At 38.0% G+C, this 17,771-nt stretch overlaps 2 protein-coding genes across 2 annotated transcripts; one reads left to right on the top strand and one right to left on the bottom strand.

Moving 5' to 3' along the window:
• Window positions 1-1,853: 1,853 nt before the first annotated feature.
• Window positions 1,854-12,467, bottom strand: ptdss1b (phosphatidylserine synthase 1b). The gene is made up of 13 exons (XM_085262734.1): window positions 12,177-12,467; window positions 11,994-12,085; window positions 11,111-11,155; window positions 10,904-11,028; window positions 10,431-10,589; window positions 8,112-8,263; window positions 7,578-7,719; window positions 6,542-6,654; window positions 6,310-6,375; window positions 5,331-5,430; window positions 5,051-5,110; window positions 3,893-3,971; window positions 1,854-3,403 (listed from the first exon to the last, which is right to left on the bottom strand). The coding sequence occupies exons 1-13, from the start codon at window positions 12,353-12,355 to the stop codon at window positions 3,306-3,308; spliced, it is 1,410 nt and encodes a 469-aa protein (XP_085118860.1). The 5' UTR covers window positions 12,356-12,467; the 3' UTR covers window positions 1,854-3,305.
• A 209-nt stretch (window positions 12,468-12,676) lies between these two features.
• On the top strand, window positions 12,677-16,836 carry mterf3 (mitochondrial transcription termination factor 3). Its single transcript, XM_085263241.1, has 8 exons — window positions 12,677-12,781; window positions 13,623-13,996; window positions 14,092-14,244; window positions 14,348-14,537; window positions 15,843-15,990; window positions 16,092-16,163; window positions 16,249-16,410; window positions 16,517-16,836. Exons 2-8 carry the CDS (start codon window positions 13,630-13,632, stop codon window positions 16,709-16,711), a joined length of 1,287 nt encoding a protein of 428 aa, XP_085119367.1. The 5' UTR covers window positions 12,677-12,781; window positions 13,623-13,629; the 3' UTR covers window positions 16,712-16,836.
• The last annotated feature ends 935 nt before the right edge of the window (window positions 16,837-17,771 follow it).

The raw sequence follows: 17,771 nt of genomic DNA, 5'->3' as shown, positions 1-17,771 counted from the left end.
ATGGCATCATGGAGATAATTATTATCATAAGGGTAATACGAGTAATTATAAGGACATTTGTACATTTACATTGACCAAAAAATAAATAAATAAAAAATCACAAGTATACGGTTAAACAACATATATTTGTAAGGGGAAAAATGAGTTTTTTTCCTTTTGTCTAGGCATTTTCAGGATTTTTTTTTAAATGATGTTGTAGGGGGGAGGGATATGGAAGCTTGTTTCTGCCACTGAAAAAGGAAAAATATTTTCTGTTGTCTGTCATTCCAAATATTGACTTAAGAATTCCAAATAATTTCAGGTTACACGTCTCTCTGAGATTTTGAGACATTTTGAGATAAGGACTTTAGATTTTGACTCAGATCTGCCTGGCAAATGGTGGAAGTAAAATTTCATAGTAGTGGGAAGCTCACCTTATGAATGTTTGATCATAAATAAATACAGTAAACAAAGAGTTTAATTCAACACAAAGGTTTCAAGAATATTTTGGTTTGAAGAAGTGTTTAACAAAATGGTAAATTATTATGTTTAGACCTTTTACTTAAATAAAAGTAATAATCCAACTAAATAATAGTGCAAAATTGTAAAAATATAGGCTTATATGCATTAAAAGTAATAACTGTATTGTGGTCCGGAATCATATGCCAAGGTATGCAGGAATGTATCAACAACACACATCTTCACTACATCCATGAATCTTCTCTGTGAGCTTCCTCTTTTCCTCCTTCCTGGCAGCTCCATAGTCACCATCCTTGGTCCCATATATCCAGTATCCCTCCTCTACATGCCCAAACCATCTCAGCCTTGCCTCTCCCTGTGGTTTTATTTGGCAAATATTTTATGACAGACACCCTTCCTGATGAAACACCAACAGTTAACTTAAGTAATAAAAAAATACATTAAAGAACAATTAAATAGTAATTCAGATAAACGATAGCTGCTACATCACCATATTTCATCTCACAAACAATTTGACCCATTTTGATTCTTTATAACAACGATATGTTGGATTTCACTGTGGTAGCTGGCAGAACTAAATGAAAAGGTGACTCATAACCATTTCCCCTTCAGACTCCTGTGGAGGCTGAATTAAGCATTCCTGTGTAACTTGTATAATGTGGTGTATAAATTACATCTTTCTACACATTAAGAATAAATCAGATATACAACCAATGCTTTGCTTTTTACACTCATTGATAGTTATATTAGGTACACTTGTTTAATCAGCCAAACACATGGCAGAAACTCAGTACACTGAAGAATGTAAATATGAAGACAATGTCAAGAAAAAACGGGCATCAGAACGGGGAAGAAAGGTGATCTAAGTGACCTTGAACATGACATGGTTATTGATGCCAAAAAAGTATGAATATTTCAGAAGCTGCTGATCTACTGGGAGATTTTCTTGTAAGTGGCCGTTCTCTGGTCCGTGATGTCAGAGGTCAGAGGATAATGCCGAGATTTCAACGAGCCACTTAAAAGGCAAGATGCATGTAGAAGAGCATCTCTGAATACAACACACCAAGTTTTAAAGCAGAAGAGCACACAAGGTGCTGCTCATGTCCGCTAAGAGCAGGACGAATCTATGTAACAAAAGGTTAAAGAAGCTCTGAAGGCAACCCAATACTAGAAACATGCAAGTAATAAAATGTCAGTTGAATATAGCTTTGCACTCACAAAATGTGTTGTAGAAAGCCATAGATATTTCAAGTACCCAGGGAAATTGTTCCTTTAAAATGTCAACAAAAGAACTGTAAAATTAATGTTTGTTGTCCTCTTGTTGTTGTTGTTGTTGTTGTTGTTGTTTTGAGGGACACAGAGAACAATGAAATAAAAAAACATGAAAAAAAGACTACATTTATTTAATTTTTGTTTTAATTATGTCTACAAAAACAGTTCAGCCATTCAAATCCTTCATGGGTAGTAACATGTCATGCACTGTTTGCTGTGTTGTCTGCAGTTGAAACTCAATACATTAAAATAATCAGTGAAGAAAGTTAGCACTGAAATTAAAACTAACACTAAATGAAAGCTTATTCTACACATTTAACAGCTTATTTAAAGTAATCACATGTTGTATTATTAATGTCACATTTAGTCAATCCAGATCATAAAAAAATGCATTAAAAAAGATCTTTTTACACAAATATTGAGCCACTGAATGTCACAGTTCTGTGTTGGGTACATCACACATTCATACACAGCATCACACATCTAAAAAAACTTTAATAAAGGAACAGCTGGTTAAGTAATTCTTACACTCGTTTAAAACATAGACAAAGTCTATTTCCTGCTGATGCTGTTTTGATTGAAGAAACTTAGACAGTAAATGCACCAGCATCATATAACCGTAAAAATATTAAACTGACAACATTAATAATCATCATCATCAAATCATCACAGAATCAACCCATCTACAACTCTTAAACCCAACAGTAATTGAGATCTTTAGTGTTTCTTAAAGCTATTAAGGTCAGTAAATAAAAACACACCAGTTAAAAAGGTTTAGTGCAAATAGTCTACATGAGTGTTGTACAGCAGCGGTCGCCAACCTTTTTTGCGCCACGGACCGGTTTATGCCCGACAATATTTTCACGGACCGGCCTTTAAGGTGTCGCGGATAAATACAACAAAATAAAACTAGTACCGGTACTGAAAAAAAGATTTATTTATAACACGTGTGAAAAGACCCAAGAAAACCGAGTTAACGATAAAAACGATAACAAAATAACGCTGAAAACCGATAAATACCCTGAAAACCATACATTTCACACCTGAGCCTCAACTCTTGCGGCCCGGTACCAAACAACTCACGGACCGGTACCGGTCTGAGACCCGGGGGTTGGGGACCGCTGTTGTACAGGATGGTGGGTGTGGACTGGTTGGTACACCCCTCACTTGACAACATTATTCCAGTGTTTAAAAACAATATTGGTTGTGGAATGACACAGACTGCTGTTACAGTCCAAATAAGGCACCATTTTCTCTCAAACTCCAGCACATATTACCTCATTACTTAAGTTTATTTAGAAACGTCTTTGACATTTAATAGAAAAGAAATTCAATCAAACTTTAAGCCTGCTGTCGTGTTCTGGCCTCCCACATCTTTAGAAGTTCAAACGGTTTATCAAGTAACACCGATATGATTTCTGGAATCTACTTTTTGGGGATTAATTGCACCAATGATGCAACTTACAATATTAATTAAATCCATCCACATAGTGCATACTGTATTCCTCTTGGTAAGCGCATCATTTCCTCATCCTCCTCCACAGAGGTCACAAATATTCAGTATCAGTTGTTGCTTATTGTCTCTTTCCTCCTTGACCATTTACAAATCTGTTCCTGCCTGCAGCTCTCCTCCGTTTTGCAGGCTGCACAGTTCTTGAGGAATATTCCTGAGCTGTGGAGCAAAGAGACACAAGACATGATAAACATTTGAGATGGAGTTTAGTGAAACGTTGTCATCAATCTGCATGTTATGAGACTGAGACTTCAACATTATGCACTCCACACTGTATATAAATGCCACTTGTTTTGCACATATTCAACTCTGTATATTTTATATATTTTATTATTATTATTATTATTATTATTTTATTTTATTTTTTTACTATTTAATTTGTAAAAATGTGTATACACACACACACACACACAGGAAAATATTTAGTATACACATCCAGAAATGCATACACTATTATATATTGTACATATATTTATTAGTTTCAGGTTGGCCATTCTTGTATTTTGCTCGTTTGTGTTGTTGTGTTTGCACATCTCTGTTGCTTGTGGGGCTCGCACACAAGAATTTCACTCGCATGTGCTGTGCCAGTGTGCCTGCACATGTGATGTGACAATAAAAAGTGATTTGATTTGATTTGATTTGACTGACCTGCAGCACCATCTGTGATGAAACCACATGAGTCAATAACACTCCTGTCATTGCAGTCGTGCCTTTGCAGAGAATTTCTCTGCCAACAAAAAGAAAACCAGAGTCACAAACACAAACAGTCTGTACAACTCACTCGCTCAAAACACTGCTCCGGCTTGGTTCAAAATATACAGACGGTTTCAGAGTCCTAGTTTTCTGCATCCATGCTCACCGTCATATTCTAATGGTGGTGCTGTGCCATGCTTACACACAGGGCACTTAGAAACAGTTAACTGTTGACATTAATGCTAACGCCAGAGGGGTGCACCGTGAAGGGAGATTAATGGCACAGTGAGCTATATCGAGGTTAAAGTCAAAGTTTTCTGTGTCAAGAAAGTGACTCTGTTTTGGCTAAATCACCATGGTAACTCATGCTGCACACATAACCTGGTCAGGAGCAGAGTTTTAATTTAAAATAATCAAGAAATGCTTTTCACTGATTCTTTTTTCTTTTTTTAAACATCATATCCATGTGATAAAGATCCTCTGCTGGGTAAATACATCTAATATGTGCAGCTTGTTAAGCCGTAGCTTACTAACACCACCGAACGTGCAGCTAAAAAGTTGAAGCAGTGCATTTTTACTGGGATTTGCATGTGTTCAGTTGGCGATGGAGGAAAAAATTAATATAAATGTTTTTATATTGGGTTCTGATGCTTACACAGCAGCACTGAGATTCACTCAGTATTAAAATAAACTTGATGTATTGACGAGAGTCAAATTTTAAAGCTATTTAACTTTGTTTTATTTATATGTTGTTGTCATTTATATATACTGTTTAATCATCATCATCATCATCGGAAAATAATCTCTGACTGGAGTAGCTTTCACTGAAAGAGATCACTTTGTGCAGAAGAAGCGTCATGTGAAACATTAAACGGCCCTTTTTATGTAAATTTGCACATAACCTTGAAGCAGAAAGCCCGGCTTAACAGAAAGGTTGATAACCACCACTGTGATACCTGCTGTGTGTGACTGGGATTTTAGGTTTTACCTCTTAAGCTTTCTTTGTAGTACATCCCTCTGTTCTATTCCACAGACGGAGGTTTCTACTATCACAAGCAAACCAAAACCTCTAGAAACATTTAAGTAAGCAAGCAGCCCAAGGCCCCATCTCACCTTCACTTTCTTTTGCTCATACCACACCATCCCATATAAGCACAGGAGCGTGATGAGTGCCTGGAAGGAAAAGTATGCAAAAAATGAGTCTGCTTAAAGAAAAAAGAAAATATAATCTGCTACTCCTGTAAAAACCACAGATAATATTTGTTCAGCACATCAGATGCAACATCCTGCAACATCTACCTTATTAATCACTTATTTTCAATCTGTTTTAATAATCAATTACTGTAGGTGACACATATCATTTAATTATAAATGCTCACTTGTCTTTTCTTACCAGACACAGCAGCCACAGGAGCACGTAGCGAATTTGTGTCTTGGAAAACAAGTCATGACCAAATTTTACACAAGCAAGCGCCTCCAGGAAAGCGATGGCTCTTAAAGAGAAATAGAGAATAAAACAGAAATGATGTGTTTGATCTGAATGATTCAAAAACAGACATCTGTATTCAACAATGGCCCCCTCTCTTGGCCATGCCTTTACACTGCGCTAAAATGCCTCTATTGATGCATGAGACTCTAAATGGATGTTGTCCATGTTACTGTTCCCACAGTATTAAGAAGCATAACTGATATTCATTCAGCACACTGTGCAGTGGGAAACTCTTTCATTTTTAAAGGTTACACTGCAGGGGTGAACCTCAGACAAGAGAGCAGCATCAGCGTTAAGTTGCTGACGGAGAGTGTGCCGGTCTCGTTGCTATAGTAACCGGAGCAGACTAAGGACATCAGCACCTTTGTGTCTGAGAGGACTACATGATGTTATGAATTTCAATTGACATGAAGCTACACTGTTATAAAAATGAATCCAAAAGGTTTAAATAAAGATTCAAACTGTAGTCTAATGCGACAGCTTGACACCCGTGCTTCGTGGCCTGATTTGATTATGGTTAAGCTGGCGCCAGTAGCAGGAAGTGTCCATTTACTCTCTGGTTGAAAATGAGCGAAAGCTTTGTTTTATGTGCTGTTCAACAATAGATTTCAACCATAAACAGAATTAGATGAGTAGTATGTGACACTTGTTACAATGTTACTTTGAATTTGCTCTGTTAAAACCAGTGTGGTGACAGCTTCTGCAAAGCATGCAAATAACTAATAAAAAAAGATTCAAGCCAATTTTACATAATGACAAAGGAAATGGACAAGCTATGGCTCTAGCTACAATTTTTAATTTTTACATTTTTTAAAACATCATCTGAAGATACTCTTAGATAAAGAAAATGCTTAAATTGACAGTAAAAAAAAATGATACTCACCCAAAAACCCAACACTGTGTGCCAACTCGCTTACACTGAGTGTCTGTCAGGTAAGCATAATATTGTCTAAAAAACAAACAAACCCCAAAACCCCAAAATCAGTAAGCAAACATTAACACAGCATCCTCACAGACGTGTATTTAGTAGGTACAACCTGAATAAGACCGCATAACATTGTAATTACCACTGCTCAAAGATTGATAAGTGATGTAAATTTGAGGTTTAATCATACCGTACAGTGGGTGCAGTGATGACTCCGATGAGGAGGATACGACACCAGCTGAGAGGGTGAGAGGCCTGGAAGACGAAGATGTGCTTGAGGAAGAATGTGTTCAGCTCTGTCAGCTGTGGAAATAAAGATGTGTAAGACAAAGAGGATTTCACAGGAAGTGTTGCTTATGTACAGTGAGGGTATTACTGAACATATGATTCTTCAAATGAACGATATTCAACGGACACATTAGTGAATTGATCAATGGCTCGCTATTTTGCAAGTACAACCCCGATTCCAAAAAACTTGGGAAGGGGTGTAAAATGCAATTATTTAATAAACCCATATTTAATTCCCCCCAAAACAAGGAAAATATATCAAACTAAGAAAATGGGCCATTTTAAGAACAAGTGAAGTTTTTTTTATTTCTTTTATCTCAAAAATGTTTCTCCATGTGTACCACTGTGTACCATCCACTCTTCTTTTAACAACAGTCTGTAAACGTCAGTGAACCGAGGATAGCTTTCCTATCTGATGTAGGATGCTCAACAGTCTTGGGTGTTCTTTGTTTAGTTTTTTTCTTTCTTGATGCTCCAAATGTCTTCAGTTTGTGAAAGGTCTGGACTGCAGGTAGACCAAAGCCAGGCTCTTGTCTGCAGTGTTTAGCATTGTCTCGCTGTAATATGAGAGGCCTTCCTTAAAAAATACATCTGAGCCACTAGTTTCGCCTTTGTTTTTTGTGTGGTCAGGTTTTTTTTATTTATTTATTTAAATTTGTTGAGCAGTTAGTGTGGATATATGTTTAGTTGCTATTTTTGGCTTTAGTTTAGTTTTATTCATTTGACCTCTTCTAAGGGTCCTGTCTTTTTTGTTCATTTTGTATATTTTTTGCATTTTTGGGCATAAATAAAACATTTGATATCTTTTTTTATGTTCTACTGTGAATAAAATATAGATTTATGAGATTTGCAAATCATTGCATTCTGTTTTTAGTTTTTACGAAGCACCCAAACTTTTTAGAACTGAGTTTGTGTTTCTGAATCACGGTACACCCTACCTGCCACAGGATCATAAAGACATAAATGCCTGCAAGCCTCTGGAATGATGATTTTGGATCAAACCAGCGCACGAAGGTCCAGCTGGCTGGAGTGAACTGAAGCACAGCTCGCTTTATCTTCCCTGTGGTAGTGTGGATTTCCCTGGACAGAAACAGTGTATTGTGTCAGGGTTGCACTCATAATACAGAGATCTACTCATGTTTGAAACATTAAACATTTGAACATTATTCAAGGTGAACAAAAAGAAACCAATTGTTCTCCCTGTGGTCAATTATGTGAAAAATATCTCTGAATGTAAATCATTTGAGAACAAAAAGGGAAACAAGAACGCCAGGAAGTTGAATGATTAAGGTTTATTGATAAAGGTTTTAGAGGAATTCCAGAGATGCTTTTTTTTGGCTTTTAGGAATTTAAAAAGACAACTTTGTCTTACACATATTATATCTCTTATCATATTATTAGATTGTTTCAGCTGTTTCTAATGTTCATGGCAATTCTTTTACATATGGGAAAAAAGAGAAGAAAATACTGACTTGATGCTGGCCCAGCGATACGTCCTCATCTCCAGAAAACGGCAGACGGTCATTCCCAGCCAGATGCCTCCTCCATTACACAACAGTATGTCGAGTATCACCTGATCCCACCAGCACTCCGCAAAGTTTGGTAGAAGGTGCATGAAGAAGAGCTGTGACCAAACATGGGACATGAGTTAATATACAGTCAGCGAAATAGAAATTACAGCTTTTTACAGTTCTAAGGTTTATATAAGAGAACAAAGTCCATCTGGTCCCTATCGGGTTCCAAAATCATTTAAATATAAACTGATGGATAACAACACATAATAATTTATACTGCGTTATTCTTTATTGAACTAAAAAATTGTCAAAATGCAGAAGTAGTATGCAAAAATTATTCACCAGGTTGTTGAACCACCTTCAGCAGCAATAACTGGAACTACTCGTTTTCATCAGTCTCACACAACATTGTCGAGGAATTCTAACACAGTCTTCTATGTAGTGTTACTTTGGTTCATTGAGGTTTGCGGGCATATGTTTACGCACAGCTCGCCATGCCATTGCAACACAACGATTAGTTTCCTTTTCAGCCGTTCTGTTTTAGATTTGTTCCTCTGCTTGTCCTGTTGTATGAGCCAGTTTAAGCCAAGCTTTATCTCTCAGACAGATGGTCTCACATTTGACTCTAGAATACTTTAATATACAGAAGAGTTCAGGGCCGCCTCAATGACTGCGGGTGTCCAGAACCTGTGGCAGCAAAAAGAGCGCAAATCATTACCCCTCCACCACCAATGCTTGACAGCATGAGGTGTTTGTGGCGATATGTTGTGTTTGGTTCTCTCGAGATGTGGAGCTGTGGATTCTGGCCAGACATGTTCACTTAGGTGTCATCTGTCTAAAGGACGTAGGGTTTCCTTTACAGTGCCTAAGAACTGCACGAAGGCACTGTTGTATGCAAATCGTGTGTACAAATGTTTCACAGGAAAATCTGTAGTTGATGAGTATTTTCATACCTCAAATTGCTCATACTATAGGCAGAAATGTAGAAGTCCCTCTGATCATGCGTACAACCAAATCACAGCCTGTCTGACTTGGAAATTTAAACACAAGTCTTTGAAATTGACATAACTACTGCTACTAATTATGACAATAAAACTATGGTTACAGTTTTCCAAAACACCATAAGCTACAAAATGTTCAGAACTACAACAAAAAATGCACATAAAGAAAACAAAATATGTAAAATGGGAAAAATGGAAAGGTCTAAGCGTTAACCTTCCATTTTCTTCAGCTTATCTGGGGACGCGTCATGAAGGCTAAGCCTAGGCAGAGCAGCCCAGCCCAGGCCTCCCAACAGCCCCCTCTTAATTTCCTCAAACTTATCCCAGGGAACACCGAACACTTCACTCTTACACTCGGCTATCTCTTCACCACGACGAACTGGTGTGCTGCGTCCACAATCCCTCTACTTTAAACAAACTCCATTGACCCTTATCTCATCTTATCGTATCTTACATGTTCTCAACTTTCATTAAACATGACTTCTATCATTTCTGGATGTCATCACTTACAGTATAATTTCTTAACAGTATCCCATGGATGCTAGAGAATCTTTTTTTTTTCTGTTGCAGTGAACTCCTCATCTGGGGTTATTCTTTTCACAAGAAAGAATAACTTTTATTGTAGTTTTGTAATTAGTCTTTTTCCACTTGAGCCACAGTGGGTGTCTCAAGGGAAAAGATATTTAGCTCTTCTGCATTATATGAGCCTGAGAGCTTTTAGTAATTTATTTTTAAACCATCGTCATTCCCATGGAAACACTTTGGAAAGCCGTGCCTCTTCTGGCGATAGTAATTTTGAATATGAACTCATTTTTTCTGCAAGGTAAGAATGTTGCCACGTAAATATTCGTTCTTTTTAGAGCGCAGAGGCTTTCTCCTGACAACCCTTCAGACTTTTTCCAGTTGTAAGATTTAACATTTCGCTCTTGTGTTGTTGCAATTTGTCTGAGCATTGTACATTCAGACCATGGGGTGGATTTGCTGAGACTTCCACTCCTTGGCAACAGTCAAGACCACAGCTTTTGTTATGTGCAAAAAGCCCCTACTGCTATTATACTGTCATAAATGTCTCCCAGACAAACAATCCCTGTTCCCTGCACAGAATAATCTGAAGCACTGTCATTCTCTCGCATGAGCTGGATTACTACAAATGACTGATAATTACTCTTCTGTGACCTTGCAGACTCCCCGCTTTGTGAATATACAGCATGTTTATGACAGATTTGAATACAGGCAGATCAAGCCTGCTGTCATGCAGAGATCACATGAATGTTACCTCAGTGAGTTCCCAGGTTATGCTGATGGTCCAACACAGGCCGTAGCTGCGGATTAGCAAAGCCTTCATGGCCCATCCTCCAAAGTGGCCAAACGCAAAGATGTCAAAGTGGCTCAGGATGCGCTCCCACGTTATCACTGTACAGTTTACAGCATACTCCTGTTAGGGAGAAAACAACAGTAACAATGCTAACAATCACGCTGATCCCTCCTTTTGATTACATCTTTACTGCTACCACAATTACTTTATTTTACTGAAATCTGACTACAGAAGTGTGTATTCACTGGTCAGCAGATTCTCCAAATAGATCATATTATGGAGCATGTAAGAACATCACTACATAGATCATAAAACTTTATTGAAAAAATAAAACAACTATGCGGCATGATTATTCTAAAGCTATCAAAAAATGGCTTTAGAGGATTTTAAGTTTCACTTCAACAGGTTCCAAAAAATGTCAAAGCTATACTTACCATGACATCAGCCTCCCGTTTTGCATAGCGGAGGTTTGGGTCCAGCCAGTACATTAGAGTCTTCACTTGGTCCCAGTTAAGGAAGATAAGGAAGACAAGAAACAGGAAGTAGAGCACACTGAGACCTACCCAACACAGGAGAAAAGTGAGTTAGTGACGATAAGGCTACATGAGAACTGTATCTTAGCAGAAAAGTTAAACACCCACCGAACACCATTCGCCATATTGCAGGGTGTGGCCTAACGAAGGGTCCTGAAATAGAAAGCATCATAAGGTGATTGTACTATTTATAATAAAGTGATCATGGAAAATACAGATCCAATGTCTTTTTTGCACAGTAATGTCTTTAAAAAATAAATATATATATATATATATATATATATATATATATATATAAAATTATACTTCTCCACCTTATATACATTTGGTCTCAATCAAATATACAAGCCGATTTCTGAATTTGCAACTTAAAGACAACTGCATTCAGACAAACAAAGATACCCATGAGGCCATGAATGAAATGTCTTTATGGCCCCACATCTCTGATGCATACAACAATACAGGTATGACGATCTGATTAAACAGCTAACTGAGTTTTAACAGGTAATCCTGAGTCTCTAGCTTTAGTTAACAAACTATAAAGAGCTTACTACATTTATTTTAAAGCTACACTTTAATGGTAGTTTATAACATAAAGTATACATATACTAATAAATTAAGACATTCTTACAGTCATTAATCATATTTAGTTATTTCGTGGGTAAAATCTATTTTTTAATCAAGTCTATTCTGGTCTGGCTAAGATGACATATTTGACAGATTTGAATACAGGCAGATCGAGCCATATTTTTAAAATGACAAAAACTGACAGATTTGATTTCATATTTTCCAGTCACCTAATTCAATCAACCAAAAGTCAAAAACTGAAAATATTTGTAGCCAGAAAAGTAGTAACTCCGTAAAAGCGATTAAACTAGTAATTAATCATCAAAGCAGTACTAATGAATCCACTGTTTCAGATCCACACGGTGACTTTATCACACTCGACCATCCACTAAAGAAATGTTATTATGAGTAGTTATTAACTCACCATTAGGAAAGGCCAGGACACTGATGACCAAGAAGAAGAAGACGACTACCAACAAACCGACACGGAGGTTGTTATCTGTGTGCTCATCATCCCTGTCACGGCACAAATTCGGGTGTGAACTAAAACATGAAGCTTTTTAAAACAATTGTAAACAGCAACGTACAATTTCAGCTTGTTATCTACCTGGTGAAGGCAAAGTACATCAGGCTGAGCACAGTGACTGTCAGCAGAGTGATGGTGTGCGGCTTATAGAAGAAGTCAATGGAGATATCCTCCACTTGTTGCTCGTTTATCATTCGGAAATGTAAGTTATAGTTCGCATCGTCCTTCCTCGGTATTCGGGGTCCAATCGTAGCTGCCATGTCGCTGAGACAAATGCCTCCTCCTGAACTTTACCGATGCAAATTTATCCGTGAACACTAAAGTTGTGAAATTATGAGGGGTGATGTAAAAACAGACCAACAATCAGGAACCTTGAAGACGGACTGAACCAAGCCTGATCGTAGGGGCGTGGTATGCCAAAGAGTTTTGTAATACTCCCCAGAGCAAAAGTTATAAACTACAGCAGTGCATTTTTTTAACTGTAGTAATGTTATGTTATGTTTTTAATTTTGTATGTATGACACTTTTTATCTGCTAAATATAAAAAAAGACATCAGGTATGCGTAAAAACACGGCGTTGTGGCACGTCCCATAAAGTGACGTTTACGTGAAGCACTTCCGTTAGCGCGCACGTGAAAATACTTGACATTGCAAGACGGTGAAGAAAATGCTTTGATTCATAAACAGTGAGTAATACAACACTCTATGAACTGACGCTGGATTTAAAGAATTATTATTCTGCTAGCATACAACGATGTAACCGTGTCCAGCTAGCCTCTCGTAGGCTAGCAAATCATTAACCGAGCTATCTGCATAGCTAGCTAATCCGGGGAAAGTATATATTAGTGACTTAAGGTTTTTGTAAATATGAATGACACGAGCATTTCATCTTTGTCTTTTTGAAAAACACACCATCGCGATGAGCAAGGCTGACCGTGACAGTGGTGAACTCCACTGTTGATCCTTTCCCAGTTCTGGCCCACTTGTCAACCAATCAACATTTAACCGATGCACAGTGCCAGTTGAGATTTTAGAGGACTGCACCCAAGCACTTTTGCAATTGGCAATTTTTTAGTGACACGACAGGTCCTTAAGGACCGTCACTTCTTCTTTTGTCCCCCACTTGTCCAGTTTCCTCAGATTTTTTTGTGAGGGCATACTGCAAACTATGCTGAGACATACCTAAAATGTGTAGACACAACACTGGTTCCCTTGAGTCTGCCTTTTTATGGTGGAAGGATTCGTTTGTCCGTGTTAAAATGAGGGAAATAAAAACATTTCTCTGAAGGCCAGATAAAAACAACTTGGCTTAAAATAGGTGAAAAAGCAGCCAATGTCCAAAGAAAACAAAGTGAAAGACCTTCAGAAAGCCTGGAGAACTGTTGCTCAAGACCACTTTAAAAATTACAAGAAAGTCTGGCTACTTGAAAGTAAAATATAAAGGAATGACAATTGACTGAAGACCTTTTCCCACTACTGTATGTTGCATGGTATGCCTCTAAAATATGTCATGTTCATTTCTTACAGAATAACCATGGCCTCTACTTGTGCACAGCTGTGTCTAAGAGGCACAGGTCCTCTTTACTCTAAGACGGTGAGCAGTACCTGGCAGTATTACACTCGGGTTCAGCAGCGGATTAAGGTGACAAGAGTACCAACAAAAGTTATTAGTGGATTATCGATCAGGGGGAATCACACAACAGCAACAACGCTGACAAGACTGAGGTGGAAACAACAGATTTGCTTCTACAGTGACTCAGCAGCTAAATATCTGACAAACGAGGCAAAGGAAGGCACGAATACACAAGAGCTGTCAAGAACTAAAGTTGGAGCACACAAGACCTCACTGTTACCAACCAGAGATGCTGCACTAACTACTGAAAATAGTCATATATCATTAGGTAGGTAGTAGTTTGCTGCTGTGATTGTTCATTAATTTAAAGGGTTTTTTGTATCACGTTGGAATCTTCTCATCTGTAATTTCTTTATCAAGCAGATTTGGATCCTGTGGCTCAGCCTTCAGCTTTAGAAGAGATCAGTGATGAAGAGGCCATCAGTATATCTGTTCCCTCTGCCATCCCTCCAGCCTCCACCACTCTTAGAGATTATGTCGATAAGTCTGAGACGCTTAGCAAGTTGGTACAACTAGGTAATCAAAATAACCACTTTGGAATCACAGTAAAACCTCATCTTCAAAATCTGAACTCAAATGTTATTATTTCTAATCATTCACCCACCCCTTCTCATTGCAGGGGTGAACTTGTGGAAGCTGGAAAAAAGGCCTAATGTAGGCTCCATGCTGCTGAGGCTCAACTTCAACACAGATGTGACCCCGCGGTTACTGTTTCTCAAAGACATCGGCGTGGACGACTCTCGCTTCGGCTATATTATCTCACACAACCCCTTCATTCTCACTGAGAGTTTGGAAAACCTACAAGCCAGGTAGCTCAAAGGCATCTTAATGAAAAGCTTTACATGTCGAGGATCTTTATTGTAACATAAATGTGTCTGATGTGATTAAGTAAACCCATGAAATTTAAAAAATCTTATCTGATTTTGATTTTGCCTGATCTCCCTCTAAAAGTCATCTTCTCTTGTACATCTGGACCACTTTAAGGGCACTGGAGATGTTTTGTTGTTGTTGTTTTGGGTTTTTTTGCTCATGTAATGTCCCATTTTGAGCACCTGTTTTTTTTTTTTTTAACAATTTAACCTCAGACTTGAACAAAGAGCAGACAACAACCTCTGTGTCATACTGACCCATAATGAGGCTCATCACTTGTAATGAGACCTTGTCTGCATAGTATGAAAGCCCGAAGGTCAGGAGCATGATGATGAGGATGCTCGTTGTTGTTTTTAATGTTCAGGACATTGTCCACATGAATTTGTAAACCAGAAACAGGCTGTCAGTGTGAGGTTTAGCTGTGTTGTCTTAAGGTGGCTGATGGAGGACGTTCAGTGGAAACAGCTGGAACTATGGAGTTTTTTGGCCACACTAAAATTATTGGCCCTCACCATCTGCCTATTTGTTAGATTTGCCTCCCTGGAGCTTACTCAAAGTGAAATCCAAGATAATGTTTTGCCATTTTTACATAATGGAGGTGATACAGTGAGCTTTGGCAGTGCAGATTCAAGGGGTCAGAATAGGATGGAACCCGTGAAAGAGAATAGCAGGACCCCCCGGAGCCTAAATGCTGGTGATGGAGAGGAAGGTGGCTTGAATGGAGCTTGAATGATGACAGCTGGAGATGAGGAAGAGGTGGGTTGTGTTATGACATCTGGGAAGAAGAAAAACGGATGGGCAGTGAGGTTTAAACCAAGCAGCGTAAATGCTGATTGGCTTGGAGAAGGCCGGAAGAAGGTGATTGGACTAGACCAGTGATGACAGAAATGGCTCAACAGTGTGGGGAAAGTGGAAGTGATAAAGTTTAGATTTATCCGGCAGCACCTGGAAGTGGACAGATGTGAGGCCATAGATCTTCATTATTGAACTTACTCATATACTTTAGGACCTTCTTGGTCGGGGTTCCAAGCGATGTGAAGTGAAACGATATGTGATGTCAATGGCCTTTCAGCTGTGTCGCTGTAATGACCCCACGCACATTAGGTGGTACTTGATTGTAATAGAAAACTTCTGAAATTGAGTTGAGTTGAGTAGGTACTGCTGGAAAAGAGCTATTTGTGTTCATGTGTTGTGTTACTGTTATGACACTATGAGTGTTCTCTCTCTCTCTCTCATTTGTGAAGGGTGAACTACCTCAAGTCAAAGAACTTCAGTTCAGAGACGGTTGCGTCCATGGTGTCCAGAGCTCCTTATCTGCTCAACTTCAGCGTGAACAGGCTGGACAACAGATTGGGTTTTTATCAGCAGCAACTTAGCCTCAGTGCTAACAATGTATGCAGCTATGATTGGAGATATAATATATGAGCCGTGCTATTATGCTTTTGTTATAGTGTGTTATTACAGCTTATAGGTTGTTTTGCATTTCTCCCCAGACACGGAATATTGTAGCTCGTCTTCCCAGGTTACTGTGTGGCAGTTTGGAGCCCGTTAAAGAAAACTTAAAGGTACAGGAAAAACAGGAGACATTATTAGAAGTTGTCAGTTTTCAGATGTGTTGTTCTCAGTAGATTTTGTTGATTTACTCTACAGGTGTGTGAAATAGAGCTTGGCTTTAAGAGAAACGAGATCCAGCACATAGTTCTCGCTGTGCCCAAACTTCTGACTGCCAATAAAAGGAAGCTGACAGAGATATTTGACTTCATCCACAACACCATGAAAGTACCCCACCACCTTATCACCAAGTTCCCACAGGTAGGCCTCTCTTGCGCTCATATTTTCAAGTTTTAAAGTACTATGAACTGATTTTCTTTGGCTGTTTTGAGGAATTCTAACTCCAGTATCTGACATCTTTTTCCAGGTCCTCAATTCCAAGTATTTGCGCCTCAGAGAGCGCCACCTTTTCCTCGAGTATCTCGGAAAAGCTCAGTATGATCCAACCCTGCCCAGCTACATCTCTCTGGACCGCTTGGTGTCTTTGCCAGATGAGACGTTTTGCACTGAGTTGGCTTTGGCCACACTGGAAGATTTTTATTTATTCCAAAAGACACTTTGATTTTTCACCAACAGCCACATCAGTTATGTGCCAACATTAAAATATAAACATGGAGCATCAAAAGAGCTTGAAATGAACTGTTTTGTAAATATAATGATATATTAAATAGTAATGTTTAAAGTAAATGGACTGATTCTTACATAGTGCTTTTCTACTCTATTTGAGCACTCACAACACAACTTGCCTCATTCACCCATTCACACCCATTCATGCAAGCAGTTTTTGCTCTTTCAGCCGCAGCAATTGCATAATACAATCATGCAGCTATTTAAATTATCTAAGTTGCATCCAATATTTTTCTGGTCGGGTACCGAAAACCAACATGGGAAATCTGCAATTACCTAAATGGGTTTTCCTTTTCTCATTTGAAAAGCTTGATTGTGAAAGATTCAAATTGCTGATGTCCGCAGTTTTAACTTTGGATGAAATAATAAACTATTTCACACATGCTTTAGAATGAGCAACCATTACTGAATGAAACTTTGAAATTATAAGGACATTTTTAATCTAAATAGGTATTTTTGTCATCCATTCATTTATAAAATCATAATAGTTATTTGGGTTGTGTGTGTGTGTGTTGTTTTTTTGTTTTTTTTAAAATGTTGGATAAGTACAACTCTATTCCTTAATTGACCTCTGTGGATTTGAGCACCTGGCAAACATCATGCAAACTTCCTTTTAATTTTAACATTTTAATTTTTGGTTCTGATCAGCTCCATTTATTAATATTTTTAATTCCTCAGGAATACTCATAAACACTGAGGTCCTGGTATATGCAAACTTCTGTCTGGATCCTTACAAAACAAAGATGTGGAGCAATGTTAATAATTTTTGGGAACACTTTAAAAAAAAAAAATTACCAGTTTCCGATACCATTGTTGTAAACAGTATTCTCTTAAAAATAACAATACGTTAACAACACTTACTGGACTTGTGGAGTTATTTTAAAATCCTAAGAGACTTGTAAACATCTGAAGAAAAATATTCTTTAATCATAGATGCAGACTCATGCAGAAATATTGAAATTTATTTTAAATTTCATTTTGTAGAGTGAGAACAG

This window comes from Mchenga conophoros, linkage group LG22, assembly GCF_057382185.1.
Source record: "Mchenga conophoros isolate Kocher_MC1m ecotype Shallow Benthic linkage group LG22, M_conophoros_male_GT1.1, whole genome shotgun sequence".
In the NCBI taxonomy this organism is placed as follows: domain Eukaryota; kingdom Metazoa; phylum Chordata; class Actinopteri; order Cichliformes; family Cichlidae; genus Mchenga; species Mchenga conophoros.
Note: the sequence above shows the minus strand (reverse complement) of the source record. Positions and strands in the feature narration are given on the sequence as shown.